The sequence below is a fragment of the Homarus americanus genome, unplaced genomic scaffold (assembly GCF_018991925.1).
Source record: "Homarus americanus isolate GMGI-L3 unplaced genomic scaffold, GMGI_Hamer_2.0 scaffold28051, whole genome shotgun sequence".
NCBI classification, from domain to species: domain Eukaryota; kingdom Metazoa; phylum Arthropoda; class Malacostraca; order Decapoda; family Nephropidae; genus Homarus; species Homarus americanus.
Window position 1 is genome coordinate 409,625 of NW_024720144.1, and position 14,918 is coordinate 424,542.

General features: G+C 49.3%; 2 protein-coding genes across 3 annotated transcripts in view; both read right to left on the reverse strand.

The window, feature by feature from the left end:
* The window catches only part of LOC121860407, a 65,554-nt gene extending 62,074 nt beyond the window's left edge, over window positions 1-3,480 (reverse strand). For both annotated transcript variants that reach the window (XM_042357540.1, XM_042357539.1), the window contains exon 1: window positions 2,844-3,480. The gene's annotated coding sequence lies outside the window, so the exon portion shown is untranslated. The remainder of the gene's footprint in view (window positions 1-2,843) is intronic.
* Window positions 3,481-4,158: 678 nt separating this feature from the next.
* LOC121860408 lies at window positions 4,159-10,238 on the reverse strand. The gene is made up of 5 exons (XM_042357541.1): window positions 10,136-10,238; window positions 7,489-7,587; window positions 6,506-6,613; window positions 6,322-6,401; window positions 4,159-5,164 (listed from the first exon to the last, which is right to left on the reverse strand). The coding sequence occupies exons 1-5, from the start codon at window positions 10,148-10,150 to the stop codon at window positions 4,528-4,530; spliced, it is 939 nt and encodes a 312-aa protein (XP_042213475.1). The 5' UTR covers window positions 10,151-10,238; the 3' UTR covers window positions 4,159-4,527.
* Window positions 10,239-14,918: the final 4,680 nt, after the last annotated feature.

A 14,918-nucleotide genomic window follows, 5' to 3' on the forward strand; every position in this document is an offset into this window, starting at 1 on the left:
GTCTGGGTGTGGTGATGGTGTCTGGGTGTGGTGGTGGTGTCATGGTGTGGTGATGGTGTCTGGGTGTGGTGATAGGTGTCTTGGTGGGTGATATGGTGTCTGGGTGTGGTGATAGTGTCAGTGTTGTGTGGTGATAGTGTCTGGGTGGTGGTGTCTGGGTGATAGTGTCTGGGTGTGGTGATAGTGTGTGGTGTCTGTGGTGATGGTGTCTGGGTGTGGTGATGGTGTCTGGGTGTGGTACAGTGATAGTGTCTGGGTGTGGTGATGGTGTCTGGGTGTGGTGATGGTGTCTGGGTGTAGGGGTGTGCGGTGATAGTGTCTGGGTGTGGTGATAGGTGTCTGGGTGTGGTGATAGTGTCTGGGTGTGGTGATAGTGTCTGGGTGTGTGTGGTGTCTAGGTGTGTGATGGTGTCTGGGTGTGGTGATGGTGTCTGGGTGTGGTGATGGTGTCTGGGTGTGGTGAGGGTGTGGTGATGGTGTCTGGGTGTGGTGATGGTGTCTGGGTGTGGTGGTGTCTGGGTGTGGTGATGGTGTCTGGGTGTGGTGATGGTGTCTGGGTGTGGTGATGGTGTCTGGGTGTGGTGAGGTGTTCAGTGGTGTCTGGGTGTGGTGATGGTGTCTGGGTGTGGTGATGGTGTCTGGGTGTGGTGATGGTGTCTGGGTGTGGTGATGGTGTCAGGTGTGGGTGTGTGATGATGATGGTGTCTGGGTGTGGTGGTGTCTGGGTGGTTATGGTGTCTGGGTGTGGTGATAGTGTCTGGGTGTGGTGATGGTGTCTGGGTGTGGTTATGGTGTCTGGGTGTGGTGATAGTGTCTAGATGTGGTGATAGTGTCTGCGTGTGTGTGGTGTCTGGGTGTGTGTGGTAATGGTGTCAAGGTGTGGTGATAGTGTGTCTAGGTGTGGTTATGGTGTCTGGGTGTGGTGATGGTGTCTGGGTGTGTGTGGTTGGTGTCAGGTGTGTGTGATGGTGGCTAGGTGTGGTGATGGTGTCTGGGTGTGGTTATGGTGTCTGGGTGTGGTGATAGTGTCTAGGTGTGGTTATGTCTAGGTGTGGTGATGTGTCTAGGTGTGGTGTCTAGGTGTGGTGATGGTGTGGGTGTGATGATGGTGTCTGGGTGTGGTGATGGTGTCTGGGTGTGGTGATGATAGTGTCTGGGTGTGGTAGTGTCTGGGTGTGGTGATGGTGTCTGGGTGTGGTGATAGTGTCCTGGTGTGTGATGGTGTCTGGGTGTGGTGATAGTGTCTGGTGTGTGGTGGTGTATGTGGTATGGTGTCTGGGTGTGGTGATAGTGTCTAGGTGTGGTTATGGTGTCTAGTGGTGTGGTGATGGTGTCTAGATGTGGTGATAGTGTCTGGAATGTGGTAATGGTGTCAAGGTAGTGGTGATAGTGTCTAGGTGTGGTTATGGTGTCTGGGTGTGGTGATGGTGTCTGGGTGTGGTTATGGTGTCTGGGTGTGGTGAGTGTCTGGGTGTGGTGTGGTAGGTCAAGGTGTGGTGATGGTGTCTGGGTGTGGTGATGGTGTCTAGGTGTGGTGATGGTGTCAGGGTGTGGTGATGGTGAAAGGTGTGGTTGTCTGGTGTGTGGGTGTGGTGATGGTGTCTGGGTGTGGTGTGGTAATGGTGTCAGGTGTGGTGATGGTGTCTGGGTGTGGTGATGGGTGTCTAGGTGTGGTGATAGTGTCTAGGTGTGGTGATAGTGTCTAGGTGTAGTGTGGTAATGGTGTCAAGGTGTGGTGATGGTGTCTAGGTGTGGTGATAGTGTCTAAGTGCGGTGATAGTGTCTAGGTGTGGTGATGGTGTCTAGGTGTGGTGATAGTGTCTAGGTGTGGTGATAGTGTCTAGGTGTGGTGATAGTGTCTAGGTGTGGTGACGGTATCCAGGTGTAGTGACTTAACACCTGACAACAGTGACTTAACGCCTGATAACAGTGACTTAACGCCTGACAACAGTGACTTAACATCTGACAATAGTGACTAACACTTGACAACAGTGACTTAACGCCTGACAACAGTGACTTAACACCTGACAACAGTGACTTAACACCTGACAACAGTGACTTAACACCTGACAACAGTAACTAACACTTGACAACAGTGACTTAACACCTGACAACAGTGACTTAACACCTGACAACAGTGACTTAACACCTGACAACAGTAACTAACACTTGACAACAGTGACTTAGCCTCTGTAAGCTCTCTTGCTGCTCCACGAACCCCGAGATTCAGGCTCGTGAATCCGAAGCATCGGTGAACAGAATAATGCATCAGTCTCTATACCGCTTCGGGTTCACGAGTCTGAATCTCGGGGTTCGTGACTGTACATGGGTGTAGTACACTTATTACACCCATGTACAGTCACGAACGTAGTACACTTATTATGGAGACCTGTGGTGTAATGGTCAGCATGCTCGCCTGGCAAGCGAGGGACTCGGGCGCGATCCTCGGCAGAGTGAAACTATGGGCAAGTTTCTTTACGCCATTTGCCTCTGTCTACCCAGCAGTAATTGGGGATCGTGTTCCGGGGTAATGGTTAGCCAGTGCAGTTGGCTAGTTGTCCGGTCTTCTCGGACTATTCCTTGACACTGTGTCATGTATTTCGTTAACTTAGGGTGTGGTTGTTGTGTTGGCGACAGCTTCTGCACCTCAAACAAATTCACGCCTAGGTGGCCATAGGGCCGGCCATCCTCGTTACACGAGAGGCAACCATTGTATGAAATATATAGTACACTTAATGTGGCGGCGAGTGTTATATATGTGCCCTCAGGGATGTGTGCTAGTGTACAGGGGTGTTCAGGGTTGTGTTAGTGTACAGAGGTGGTAGGAGGTGTGGTACACTTACGGTGGCGGGTGTGGCGTCAACTATACACTGGAGGAGGTCAGGCGAGGTCACTCACTGCTAACACTTGATCATCTTCTCCCGCCTCCCCCGCACGCTCCTCGCCCGGGACTCTAACCTTTCGTGACCCCTGGTGACCTGGAGATGTGACTGCGACCCCTGGTGACTTAAGAAGTAGACTGTGACCCGTTGTGACCTCTGGCAGCTGTTTTTGTCTCTTGGAAGTTGTGACCTCTTGTGTCCTGAAGGGAGCGACTTCAAGCCCTCTGGTGACTTGGGCCGGTAATTGTGAGCCCCTGTGACCTGGGAAATGATTTCGACCCCAGTGGAAGACTAGCGTGACCATGAGTGACCCTTAATGGCCTTGAGCAGCGAGGTTAGTTCCTTGTGGCCCACTAGAGGTTGCAGACTTCTGAGCACCGCCGCCTGGGGTCTGGCTGGCACTCTAGGTCATAACAACAGTATATAATATCCCTGATGATACAGCGTCCACAACGAGGAACTCCACGACCGCGGCTACAGACTGCTGCCTCTACCAGCCCCATAGGCACTGCACCTGGAGCGGCACTACGGCAGGAGCGGCACCGAACCAAGAATGCACTGCAACGAAAGCGGCACTGCACCACCACCCCGAGACACCGACTGGGAGAACTCCGCCCCGCCCCGCCCGCCCTGCCAACTTCTGGCCCCATGTGGTGCCAACACCTCCCCCGTGCCAGTCGTCCACCCCCGTGCCTCCACCCTCGTGCCAGTCGTCCACCCCCGTGCCTCCACCCTAGTGCCAGTCGTCCACCCCCCTCGTGCCAGTCGTCCACCCCTGCTCTCCACCCTAGTGCCAGCGTCCACCCCCTGTGCCTCCATGCCGTCCACCCCCGTGCTCCTCCACCCTAGTGCCAGTCGTCCATCCCGTGCTCCACCCCTGTCCACCCCCCGTGCCTACCTCGTGCCAGTCGTCCACCCCCTCCTCCACTAGTGCCAGTCGTCCACCCCGCCTCCACCCTCGTGCTAGTCGTCCATCCCCGTGCCTCCACCCTAGTGCCAGTCGTCCACCCGTGCCTCCACCCTCGTGCCAGTCGTCCACCCCCGTGCCTCCACCCTCGTGCCAGTCGTCCACCCCTAGTCATCAATAAGTCAGTTCTTCATCACTGAGTCTTTCATCACTGAGTCAGTTCTTCATCACTGAGCCAGTCAGTTCTACGTCACTGAGTCAGTCAGTCCTTCATCAGTGTACCATCACCACCGCCCTATGCATACACACTGTGTTATTGTAAACATCACATCATATAAACACAAGAAGGTAGTTGAGACAAACACACACTGGGATGGGACAGATATTTATTGGTGGCCACACAGGCACAAGTGTAGTAGTAGTAACAACATTACAAGTCAACAAACAGTAACAAATACAACGTGGCAGTCCGGGGGATGGAATGTCTTTAAATAATACTAGCGGGCAACACAGTGTTTTCTTCCTTGGTGTATAAGTGTTGTTGTTGTGTACTCCCCGGGCTTCACACGTCTACTGGTCGTACCACAAGAATTATTACCGCTGACAGGAAGTGGGAGAATGTTTCTCCAGGTGTAGTTTCGTATTCGTGTCATTGTGCGGTGCAGGTGAACGCCAGACGCTACTTATTACATACGCTGGCGTTTGATGGTTATGATGGACGTTGGTGAGCGTAATCCATTACTGGAACCGATGGATGACGCTGTCCAGGAAGGAGTCGACAGACTGGCCACCGGTAGAGGACAGGTCGAGCCGATGGTTGGGTCCGGGGAACGGCCTTGGGGCCACCGTACGCTGACGACTCCTAGGTGGTGGAGGTGGAGGGGGTGCCCGGACGGGTACTGGGGCCTGACCGATGTCTTCATAATCGAATGTTGGGCCAGCTACCGGTAACGGTGGCTGGGAAAAGTGGGAGGCGGCAGATACTGGTTGTGGACGTCGTTGTACTGCTTGTTGTGGACGTCGTTGTACTGCTTGTTGTGGACGTGGCTGAGCTCTGGGTCGTGGAGCTGAAGGGGGAGGTCTGGACAACACCTGGTCGCTGAAGGAGGAGGAACCGCCCTCGTGGACGTAGGCTTGCTCAAGGTGCTTGTACAAATCGTAGTTACCCAGGTCGACGTAGTTTGGGTCGGTGGTCTCGTCGATGTGGTTTGGGTCTTGCACGCCAGCAGTGTATGTACGGGACTCCCTCTCCCCGAGATCGTTGATGAAGGAGTAGTTGCCTATGACGGTGCCGTTAGGGTAACGGGTCTCATGCTTGGTCGAGCCATCAGCGCCCGCGTACTCGTACACGAACGCCCCCGTCTGGGGGTCGATTCTGCAACAGAGACTCACCTTAGACGTACACACTCTTACCTTGACTGTCACACCCTTACCTTCGTATGCTGTGACACTAACAACTTCATGCTCCTGTTACCATTGTGAGAACTGTCATCCTGACTCTGTCATAGTAACGAATACCCATTGATGTACGCACTGCTACATTCCAACTGTGCATGTCACCACCCTAGTGGCTATACCTTCACAATAATTTGAGGAACAACCCTATAAAGACTTCCATCAGAAAATGACAGCTATAAATGGTTCCCAAAAGTCTACCAAAACACCACAGTCAACCTTCATGGCGAGGCAATAAACAACCTCTTGGATTAGAATCCTCTAAATCGGTAGGCGAGATAAAAAAAAAAACCATTGCACACGGGGCAGGGGAGGTTACCTAGTGTCAGAGATGCCAAAGTGGGCAGCCAGCCAGACCTAAACTTCCTACACTCAACATTTGTTATCAGTCTTGGCTTTAAGTTTGGTTAAGATTAAGAGTTTACCACTGTTGCTGATAGGCTCTTCTAGATAACATGTTGAAGCACTCGGTCATATCACCTCCAGACCTTCTATAGGTTATATCACAGTGGGAAGACCCAACAGTATATTAGCCCTTGGAGATGGCGACCAGAGGCGTCTAAAATATTTAAACATATCCTCGTCGAAATATTCAAAAGTTCTCTCGATTAAACTCATTATTTTGAAGCCTTGTTTATTTATTTCTTTAGCCAAGTGTTTCCTAAACTCTAAATTCTTATCCATTAATTTTGACATACAGTATTGCGACTCTCTCCTACATTAGAATGATTGATTCTCATATATACAGTCCTGCATTTATATTTTTCTGGATGATATTTTAAAAGAATTTATCTAACCAGCTCTTCGTCTCGTTGATAATTTATCGTCTTGCAGCTCTATGACATTCCACAAGATCAGTTTTTCGCCTGAATGTTTTAGTGTCATCCGCATACATGTATAACCCCCCCCCCCCCTCTCTATAAAGTCATAATATAAACAACAAATAATAATACTGGCCCCAAGAACGGTCCCTGGGGCAGTACTTGGGTCCTCCTTCAGGTTACCCCCATCAACTATCTCTCTATGTTCATAAGGTAGAGCTGAGACTGAGAGAGTATGGTTAAAGAGACAACTCACCTGCGTTCGTCCACCAGGATAGGGACGGGTGTGGTGGTGGGACCTTGATTCCCCGTTGGTCTGCCTCCTGCCACCGCCTGAAGCACAAAACACCTTTTATAGTGAATGGTTGTATTGAGGAGAATAAATTAAAGCCAGTGTATAAGATGGGGATTCTCTCTCTCTCTCTCTCTCTCTCTCTCTGCTGGTTTATATGAGGAAGCTGAGCAGGGGATGGAGGTGGTCGTGTGGCCCTTGCTGCTGCTGGTCGTGCTGGTGCTGCTCGTGTTGGTGGTGGCCGTGATGCCTGTTGCTGGGGTGAAAGATGTAAATAATGATGTAGAGGATGCCGAGGAGGGAGATAGGAAGAGAGAAATAGAGGGAGAAAGGTAGAGAGAGAGAGAGAGAGAGAGAGAGAGAGAGAGAGAGAGAGAGAGAGAGAGAGAGAGGAGGGTAGTTTAAGAGAGAGAGGAGGCTAGGTAGATTGAGAGAGAGAGAAAGAGTGAGAGTTAACGCTCCAGAGGTGATTTACGCCCAAGTTCATCAAACATAAATTTCAAGGTCAAATTTAAAACTTAAATCAATCAATTTTAAAAGATCACCAAAATTCATAACTACGTTCGCCAAAGTTAAACTAAGATAGCCAAATTAAACCTTTGATCACCCAATTTTAAAACTAAGATGACCTAATTTAAACCAAAGATCACTTAATTTTGAACTAAGATCATCATATAAAACATTTGATAACCTGTTTAAGCTTAAGATCACCCAATTTCAACCTAACATCACCCAATTTCAACATCAAGATCAACCAATTTCAATTTAAGACCACCCAATTTTAAACTAAGATCACCTAATTTCAACTTAATATCACTCAATTTCAACATAAGATCGCCACTAAGATCACGCAATTTTAAACTATGTTCACCCAATTTTAAACTAAGATTACTAAGATCACCCAATTTCAACCTAGAGATCACCCAATTTCAACCTGAGATCACCCAATTTCAACCTGAGATCACCCAATTCAACCTGAGATCACCCAATTTCAACCTAAGATCACCCAATTTCAACCTGAGATCACCCAATTTCAACCTGAGATCACCCAATTTCAACCTAAGATCACCCAATTTCAACCTGAGATCACCCAATTTTATACCTAAGATCACCCAAACACCCGAGACTCACCTGTGGTAGGGGCTGGAAGTTAGGAGAGTCGACGTAATCAAAGACGTAGTCGAAGTCAGGACGTTGGGCGGTGACCACCAGCAGGCAGCCCAACCCCACCTATGGCAATTATTACTTATTACTTCTGTGTTGTGGTAGTGTGATTGTGGGTGGTTGATAGGAAGTGTGATTGTGGGTGGTTGATAGGTAGTGTGATTGTGGTTGGTTGTGATAGGTAGTTGTGGACGTGGTGGTAATGTGGTTGTGGTGGTAATGTGTTGGTTGATAGGTAGTGTGGTTGGAGTAGGTGGTGGTAGCGTGATTGTGGTGGTGGTAGTGGTATGGTTGTGATGGTAATGTGGTTATAGTATTGAGACTGTGGTTGGTTGTGGTGGTAGTGCAGTTGTGATACATAGTTGTGGGTATGGTGGTTCACACACACACACACACACACACACACACACACACACACACACACACACACTTAAGCTGGAAATGTATATTCAACTTTTATTGCTGCACATTTTCAGAAATAAGAAATGACTTGCGAAAATCTACAAATTGTCACACGGATTGTAATTCTCTGTAATCATTTGTAATATTAATGTATTCCTGTAGTGAGGTGTTGAGTGTTTTAAACTGTATAATAATAATACAGTTAAACCTCCATCTCATGTACAGTAGTTCGTTAGATGGAGTGTTTCACATTTAACGGACTCTTCGGTATCTATATATTTCATTTGATGGAGGTTTCACATTTAACGGACTCTTCGATATAACGGACTTTCCTCTTCATATTGTCCGTTAACATAGAGATATAACATGAGTAATTGTAACTCCTTAAGACAAGAGCGGCGTCACTCTCGGGGGTCACCTGACACGTGTGGGAGCGAGGCTGTGTAGAGGCTGGGGGGGGGGGTGGGACGGGCTGAGAAAGTCGTGGGTTTCAGACAGCATTTTTTTGGTTGCGATTATGAAGTGCTATAAAAGCCTTTCCTAACTGATTGATTGACTGAATGACTCACTGACTCACCCACTGTTTGACTGACTGACTCACTGACTCACCCACTGCTTGACTGACTGACTTACTGATTGACTGACTGACTGACTAACTGTGGAATATTTTCTCATCCGGCCATTTGTGTAGCGCTTCCATTAGAATGGTTATTGACTTTAATTCTTGGTCTTACTAAAAAAACTAAACATATTGTCAATTATATATATATATTATTTTTCACTTTTCATTTCAGAGAGACACAAGTTTCCAGGTTTTTAGAAAGACTTTATGTATAGATTATGAATTGTCACTGATAAAACCGACGCTCCCTCTTCTGGCCCCACACTGAACCCGTTACTTGAAGCCTTTGAAAACGATCTCTTACTTAACCAAGCAGGAAATCCTTACGTCTGATTAGTGAGTAACAAATGATGTATTAGTATATCTGACGGAAAAATTCAGTCCATTGAAGTGTCAGTCAGCAGCGGCGACTATTCAGCTGTCAGTCAGGGTTGTTTTTTATATTGTACACCGCAACCAATGTAAAAGTAATCAATGGCTACTTCCGGAGGCCGCCATCATGATAATCTCAGCTTATAATGTAACCTATATTAATTACAGCGATTATGACTTGCACTATTGAAGGAAGAAATTAATGGTTCCGTAACTGAAAATTTCCCCAAAGAAATTATGGAATTATTTTGAGTCTTTTAGAAGCAATAAAATAAATGAAATAATAATAATATTTATAACTGATCCTTTCACATGCTTTCACCCTTAGAATTTTCCGAAAAGTTTATCCTTTTTTTTTTCATTGTTTAGATTGGTTCTTCACTACTACAAGCGGTCACTATAGTTCTTGAGGATTGTCTGAAGTTGAAAGTACAAATGTTACCAGAACTACCTGTCTCCTAGGAAAATATATTTATTAACGCGTCCATCACCTGGGGCCCGACCAGTGCTCCAGACCCCTGCCTGTATTATCACCACCTCCAGATTATTGCGAAACACGGCCTCAGGAGCTGCCTGTAAACGGTGAGGCAGGCGAGTCGTTCTCCTTGACTCTCACAACCTGACAGCAGACGAATGGGGGATAACTGTTTGATTATTGTTGTTAGTGAATGGAAAGTGATTCATTTTGACGTCCCTCGTTGTCTTAACTAAAGTTTACTTATGTTTCCTTCGTTAAGTTGATGTTAGGCTCGTAATAATGATAGTCACTTATAGTTAGATGGCCAACTTAACATCTTTTTTCTTTCATCTACGAAATCTCGTGAAAAGTTGAGTGTGGTGTTCTGTCCCTGGTCACTGGGCGAGTCTCACACACACACTGACACTCTCTGTAAGTCTACACGACAAGCATCATCAGGTGTTGACAGTACAGGTATACTGAATTATCCTGTTATAAGACGATGATCAAATATTCTTCGATTTAGTCACTCGTATTCTATCCCAGGGAAGAAAGTTGTAAACGTATCCTCGAGAATGATCAACATAAAAGACTTTATCACTTTATCATCGAACTGTCCATCAGCACCGGGGGATGGGTGGCGTGCAGGCCTGTAGCAGCGGCCGCTCTCCTGACTGCCTTGACTACTGCACCGTGGCGGAGACTTCACTATGGTATCAGTTACCCGGTGCTTCAACATGGCGGCGTGCACTAACACTCACCCAGAGCTTCAACATGGCTGTGTTCACTATTTGTCGTGGTGGAGTTGTAGAGTGGACGGCGGCCGCGGTGTGTCTGAGACAAAAGTGAATGTGGTCTGTGTTATATAGTCCAGCAGGCTGCCCTTCACACCCCCCCCTCATTCTCCTTCTCCCCTTCCCCTCCCCCATCCGTGGCCTGCACCCCTTCCCCCTCCCCCATCCTTGGCCTGCACTCCTTCCCCCTCCCCCATTCCTGGCCTGTTCCCCCTCTCTAGCCTGCATTCGAACCCCCTTCCTGGACTGCATTTTTCCCCCTCCAAAGCCTAGACCTTTTCGCTGCCACTTGCTTTGTCGTCCCAGCCTATGGCGACATACTATCCTAAGGCATTATCCCACCCTATGGTGACATACCAGCCTATGGCATTATCCCAGCCTATGGCGATACACTAGCCTCTACCATCACCCCACTCCTACCCACCACCACACACAACACAACCATCCCACCCACCACAACCATCCCACCCACCACAACCATCCCACCCACTACCACCATCCTACCCACCACCACCACCCTACCCACTACCACCATCCTACCAACCATCACACCACTACCACCACCACCACACCCACCACCACCATCCCACCCACTACCACCATCCTACTCACCACCACCCTACCCACTACCATCACCCCAACCACCACCACACACCCACTGCCACCATTCCATCTACTACCACCGACCCTACCACTACACCAACCACCACCCCAACCACCACAACCACCTCAACCAATACCACCATCCAAACAACCAACCACCCCACCCACTACCACCATCCCAACCACACAGCCCCAACCACAACCACCAACCACTATCACCAACCACCACCACCCAGAAACTATCACTTCGTCCTGTACTCCTGTATCAGATTAACCTACCAACCTACTGGCCTGCACTCCCCATCGCAACCTGCACCTCAACGTTTTCTCCCCTTCCTCCTCCCCTACCATCGTCTCTTGGACCACCTTCTTGCATCATAGTCGACCTGTGACCTTTTATACCTGTACCGGTACAGAGAGGTTGACCTTACAGTGATCCAGTCCCCAACCCCCTCACCTCCCCTCACCCCTCCCTCCCCCTCACCCCCACCATCACCCCCCATCCTCCATCCCTTCAGGCCTTCACTCTTCCCCTCTCCCCCTCCCTCTTCTCACATTTTCTCACTTCCTAACCTTCTCCTCATCCCCCCCTCCTACCTTTCCCCTTCTCTCTCACCTTCACTCTCCTTCACCCGTCTTCATTTTCTCTTCCACACTTCCTCATTACCTCACTCTCCTCCCTCTCACTTTGTAATGTATTTTCAATTCTTCCTCTCCCCACATTTCCCCTCTTCCCTCCTCCTTTGTGCCCTTCCCTCACTTCTCTCCGATTTCCTCCTCCTCCCCTTCTCTTCTCTCTCCCCTCCTTTACACCTTTCCTTTCTCTCCCTTCTCTTCCTCTCCTCTCCTCCACTCATCTCTTCTTCTACACCCTCTCTTCCCCTTCCCCTCGCCACTCCCCTCTCCTCTTCCCCTTTTCTTCACACCCTCCCCTCCCCCTCACCACACCCTCTGACCACACTACACAATATGTCCGCTTTGAGTGTGAACAAGGCTTCATGTATACACATCTGATGTGTACATAGCTGCTGTAATAGTTCTATTGTGCTCACTGCTTGTGTGTACATAACTTGACTTGTGTACTTTGGGTTTTCTGTACACTGTTATTGTGTGCATGTTTTTGTGTTTATTCCTGGAATGTACACTGCAGCGTGTACACTACTGAGATGTACAGTGTTTGGTATACAATATTGGTGTGCACAGTGGCTGGTTTGTACACTGTACACTGGTAGATGTGTACTACTGATGTACACCGTACCTGTCGTATGCACTGCGGGGTGTACAGTGTCTGGTTTGATTTTTTTTTAGCTTATACTGCCGTTGTGTACACTACCTTGGGTTAAGTCATTGATGTATATATTGGGTAAAAACTACCCCGGGTGTACATGACTGTTGTGTAGCCTGGTACATTATTTGGTAATCAACTACTTGGTCTCTATATACAGTACCTAGTGTGTACAGTGCTAGATGTGTACTAGATGATGTACACCGCTGGGACACAGGTATGCTCTAGTGAACTTAACAGACTTAATAATGGAGGGTGTAAAGGGGGAGGAGGGGGGCAGGGAAGGGGAGGTGGCAGGGGGGCTGGGCAGGGCAGGGAAGGGGGTGGCGGGGTGGGAGCAGGGCAGGAGCAGGGGGGGGTGTGTCGTGAAAGGAAGCAAATGTGAGAACCAGATAAGTAGGAGACACACACACACACACACACACACACACACACACACACACATACATAATCTGTATGAATCCCATGTACACAGTGACTGGAGAGAGGGACACACACACACACACACACACACACACACACACACACAAAAAGTAACCTGTATGAACCTATGTACACAGTGGCTGGAGACGTACACACACACACACACACACACACAGCTCAGATGGGGTTTTGTTGTTGAGGGAGAGTATCATGGTAGATCACATCCTGTACTCCAGTGAGAATGAGTGAATGAATGACAGGGAACAGCGCGCCGTGTGTGTGTGTGTGTGTGTGTGTGTGTGTGTGTGTGTGTGTGTGTGTCGACCCCCTCACCTGAGAGTCGATTACTCCACATCGTAACGCTTGGAGGAGCTCCGCACGAGAAGGTGTCAATGCTTTCGAGTTAGCCCGACTGCAAACCAAGGCAGACAAGCGCCAACGCCAGAAAGACGCTGCCACCGCGCCTCCCGCAGTAGATGGAGCCCTCCACATGTGCAACGAATGTCAAAGACGCTGCGGGTCCCGTATTGGCCTCTTTAGTCACCTCAAAACTCACCAACGAAGGTGACATCCCTAATAACTCATATCATTGCATCATAGCTGGATGATCGTCAAACTCGATTCCGAGTGACAGCAAAGTAGTAGTAGTAATGTGTGTGTGTACGTGCGTGTACGTGTGCCTGTACGTGCGTTTGTGTGTGTACGTGTGTGCGTACGTGTGTGTGTGTGTGTGTGTGTGTGTGTGTGTGTGTAAGTGTATGTGTGTGTGTGTATGATGTGGTATATGTGTGTGTGTTAAAAGCATATTGCTAATCTAAAACCTCTTTCTCTATAATGGAAAGTGGCTGGAAACTAGTAATACACACACAGACACACACACACAGACACACACACACACAGACACACACACACACACAGACACACACACACACACACACACACACACGTACATCCACACACGTACGCCCACGAAAAAATTATTCGGCACCCGTGTTATATTTTATCACGCCGTAAGGATGCCGAATAATTTTTAGTGGATGTACGTGTGTGTGTGTGTGTGTGTCTGTGTGTGTGTCTGTGTGTGTGTGTGTGTACTAGTTTCCAGCCACTTTCCATTATCGAGAAAGAGGTTTTAGATTAGCAATATGCTTTAACACACACACACACGTACACACACATACAAGTACACGCACGCACACACATTCACACACACACGCACGTACACGCACACACACACACACACACACGTACGCACACACACACGCACACACACACACATAAGCACACGCACGCACACGACCACACACACACACGCACGTACAGGACACGTACACACACACACACACACACACACACACACACACACACACACACACACACACACACACAGTTTTAATCAGCCACCAGAGACGAACACTACGCTAAAGAAACTTCTATCACTGTACAGTTAAAGTTATAAGAAAATGTCAAAGAGTGGATCGCCATGACTCGTTCACTCTCTTCTTTTTTCCCTTCCCCTCCCCCACTACACACCCACCCTCCCTCTCCACACCTCCCCTCCTCCTCCACTCCTGGTGTGGGCTTCTGTTTGTCACCCCCAGTCAACCAGGGCGGTGTACGGCCTGAACCAGGAACGCGCCCGGCTGGACTCGATTTGGGCTTCAATCCCTCTCTTGCATGGATATAGTGGGCTCCTCCCTACTCCCCTACTTCTGCTCCTCCTCTTCCTCCTCCTGCTTCTGCTGCTGCCCGATGCTCCCACTCCTGCTTCTGCTGCTGCTCCTGACCCTCCTGATGCTCCCCTCCTGCTTCTGCTCCTCCTCTTCCTCCCCTCCTGCTTCTGCTGCTGCTCCTGATGCCCCCTGCTTCTTCTGCTGCTCTGCCCTCCTGATGCTCCCACTCCTGCTTCTGCTCCTCCTTCCTCCTGCTTCTGCCTGCCCTGTGCCCCACTCCTGCTTCTGCTGCTGCTCCTGCAGCCCTTCTGATGCTCCCACTCCTGCTTCTGCTCCTCCTCTTCCTCCTCCTGCTTCTGCTGCTGCTCCCTGATGCTCCCACTCTTGCTTCTGCTCCCTCTTCCTCCTCCTGCTTCTGCTGATGCTCCCACTCTGTTTCTGCTGCTGCTCCTGACCCTTCTGATGCTCCCTCCTGCTTCTGCCCTCCTCTTCCTCCTCCTGCTTCTGCTGCTGCTCCCTGATGCTCCCCACTCTTGCTTCTGCTCCTCCTCTTCCTCCTCCTGCTTCTGCTGATGCTCCCTCCTGCTTCTGCTGCTGCCCCTGACACCTTCTGATGCTCCCACCTGCTGCTGCTCCTGACACCTTCTGCTGCTCCCCATCCTGCTGCAGCTCCTGACCCTTCTGCTGCTCCCACTCCTGCTTCTGCTGCTGCTCCTGACACCTTCTGCTGCTCCCACTCCTGCTCCTCCTTCCCCCGATCAATTTA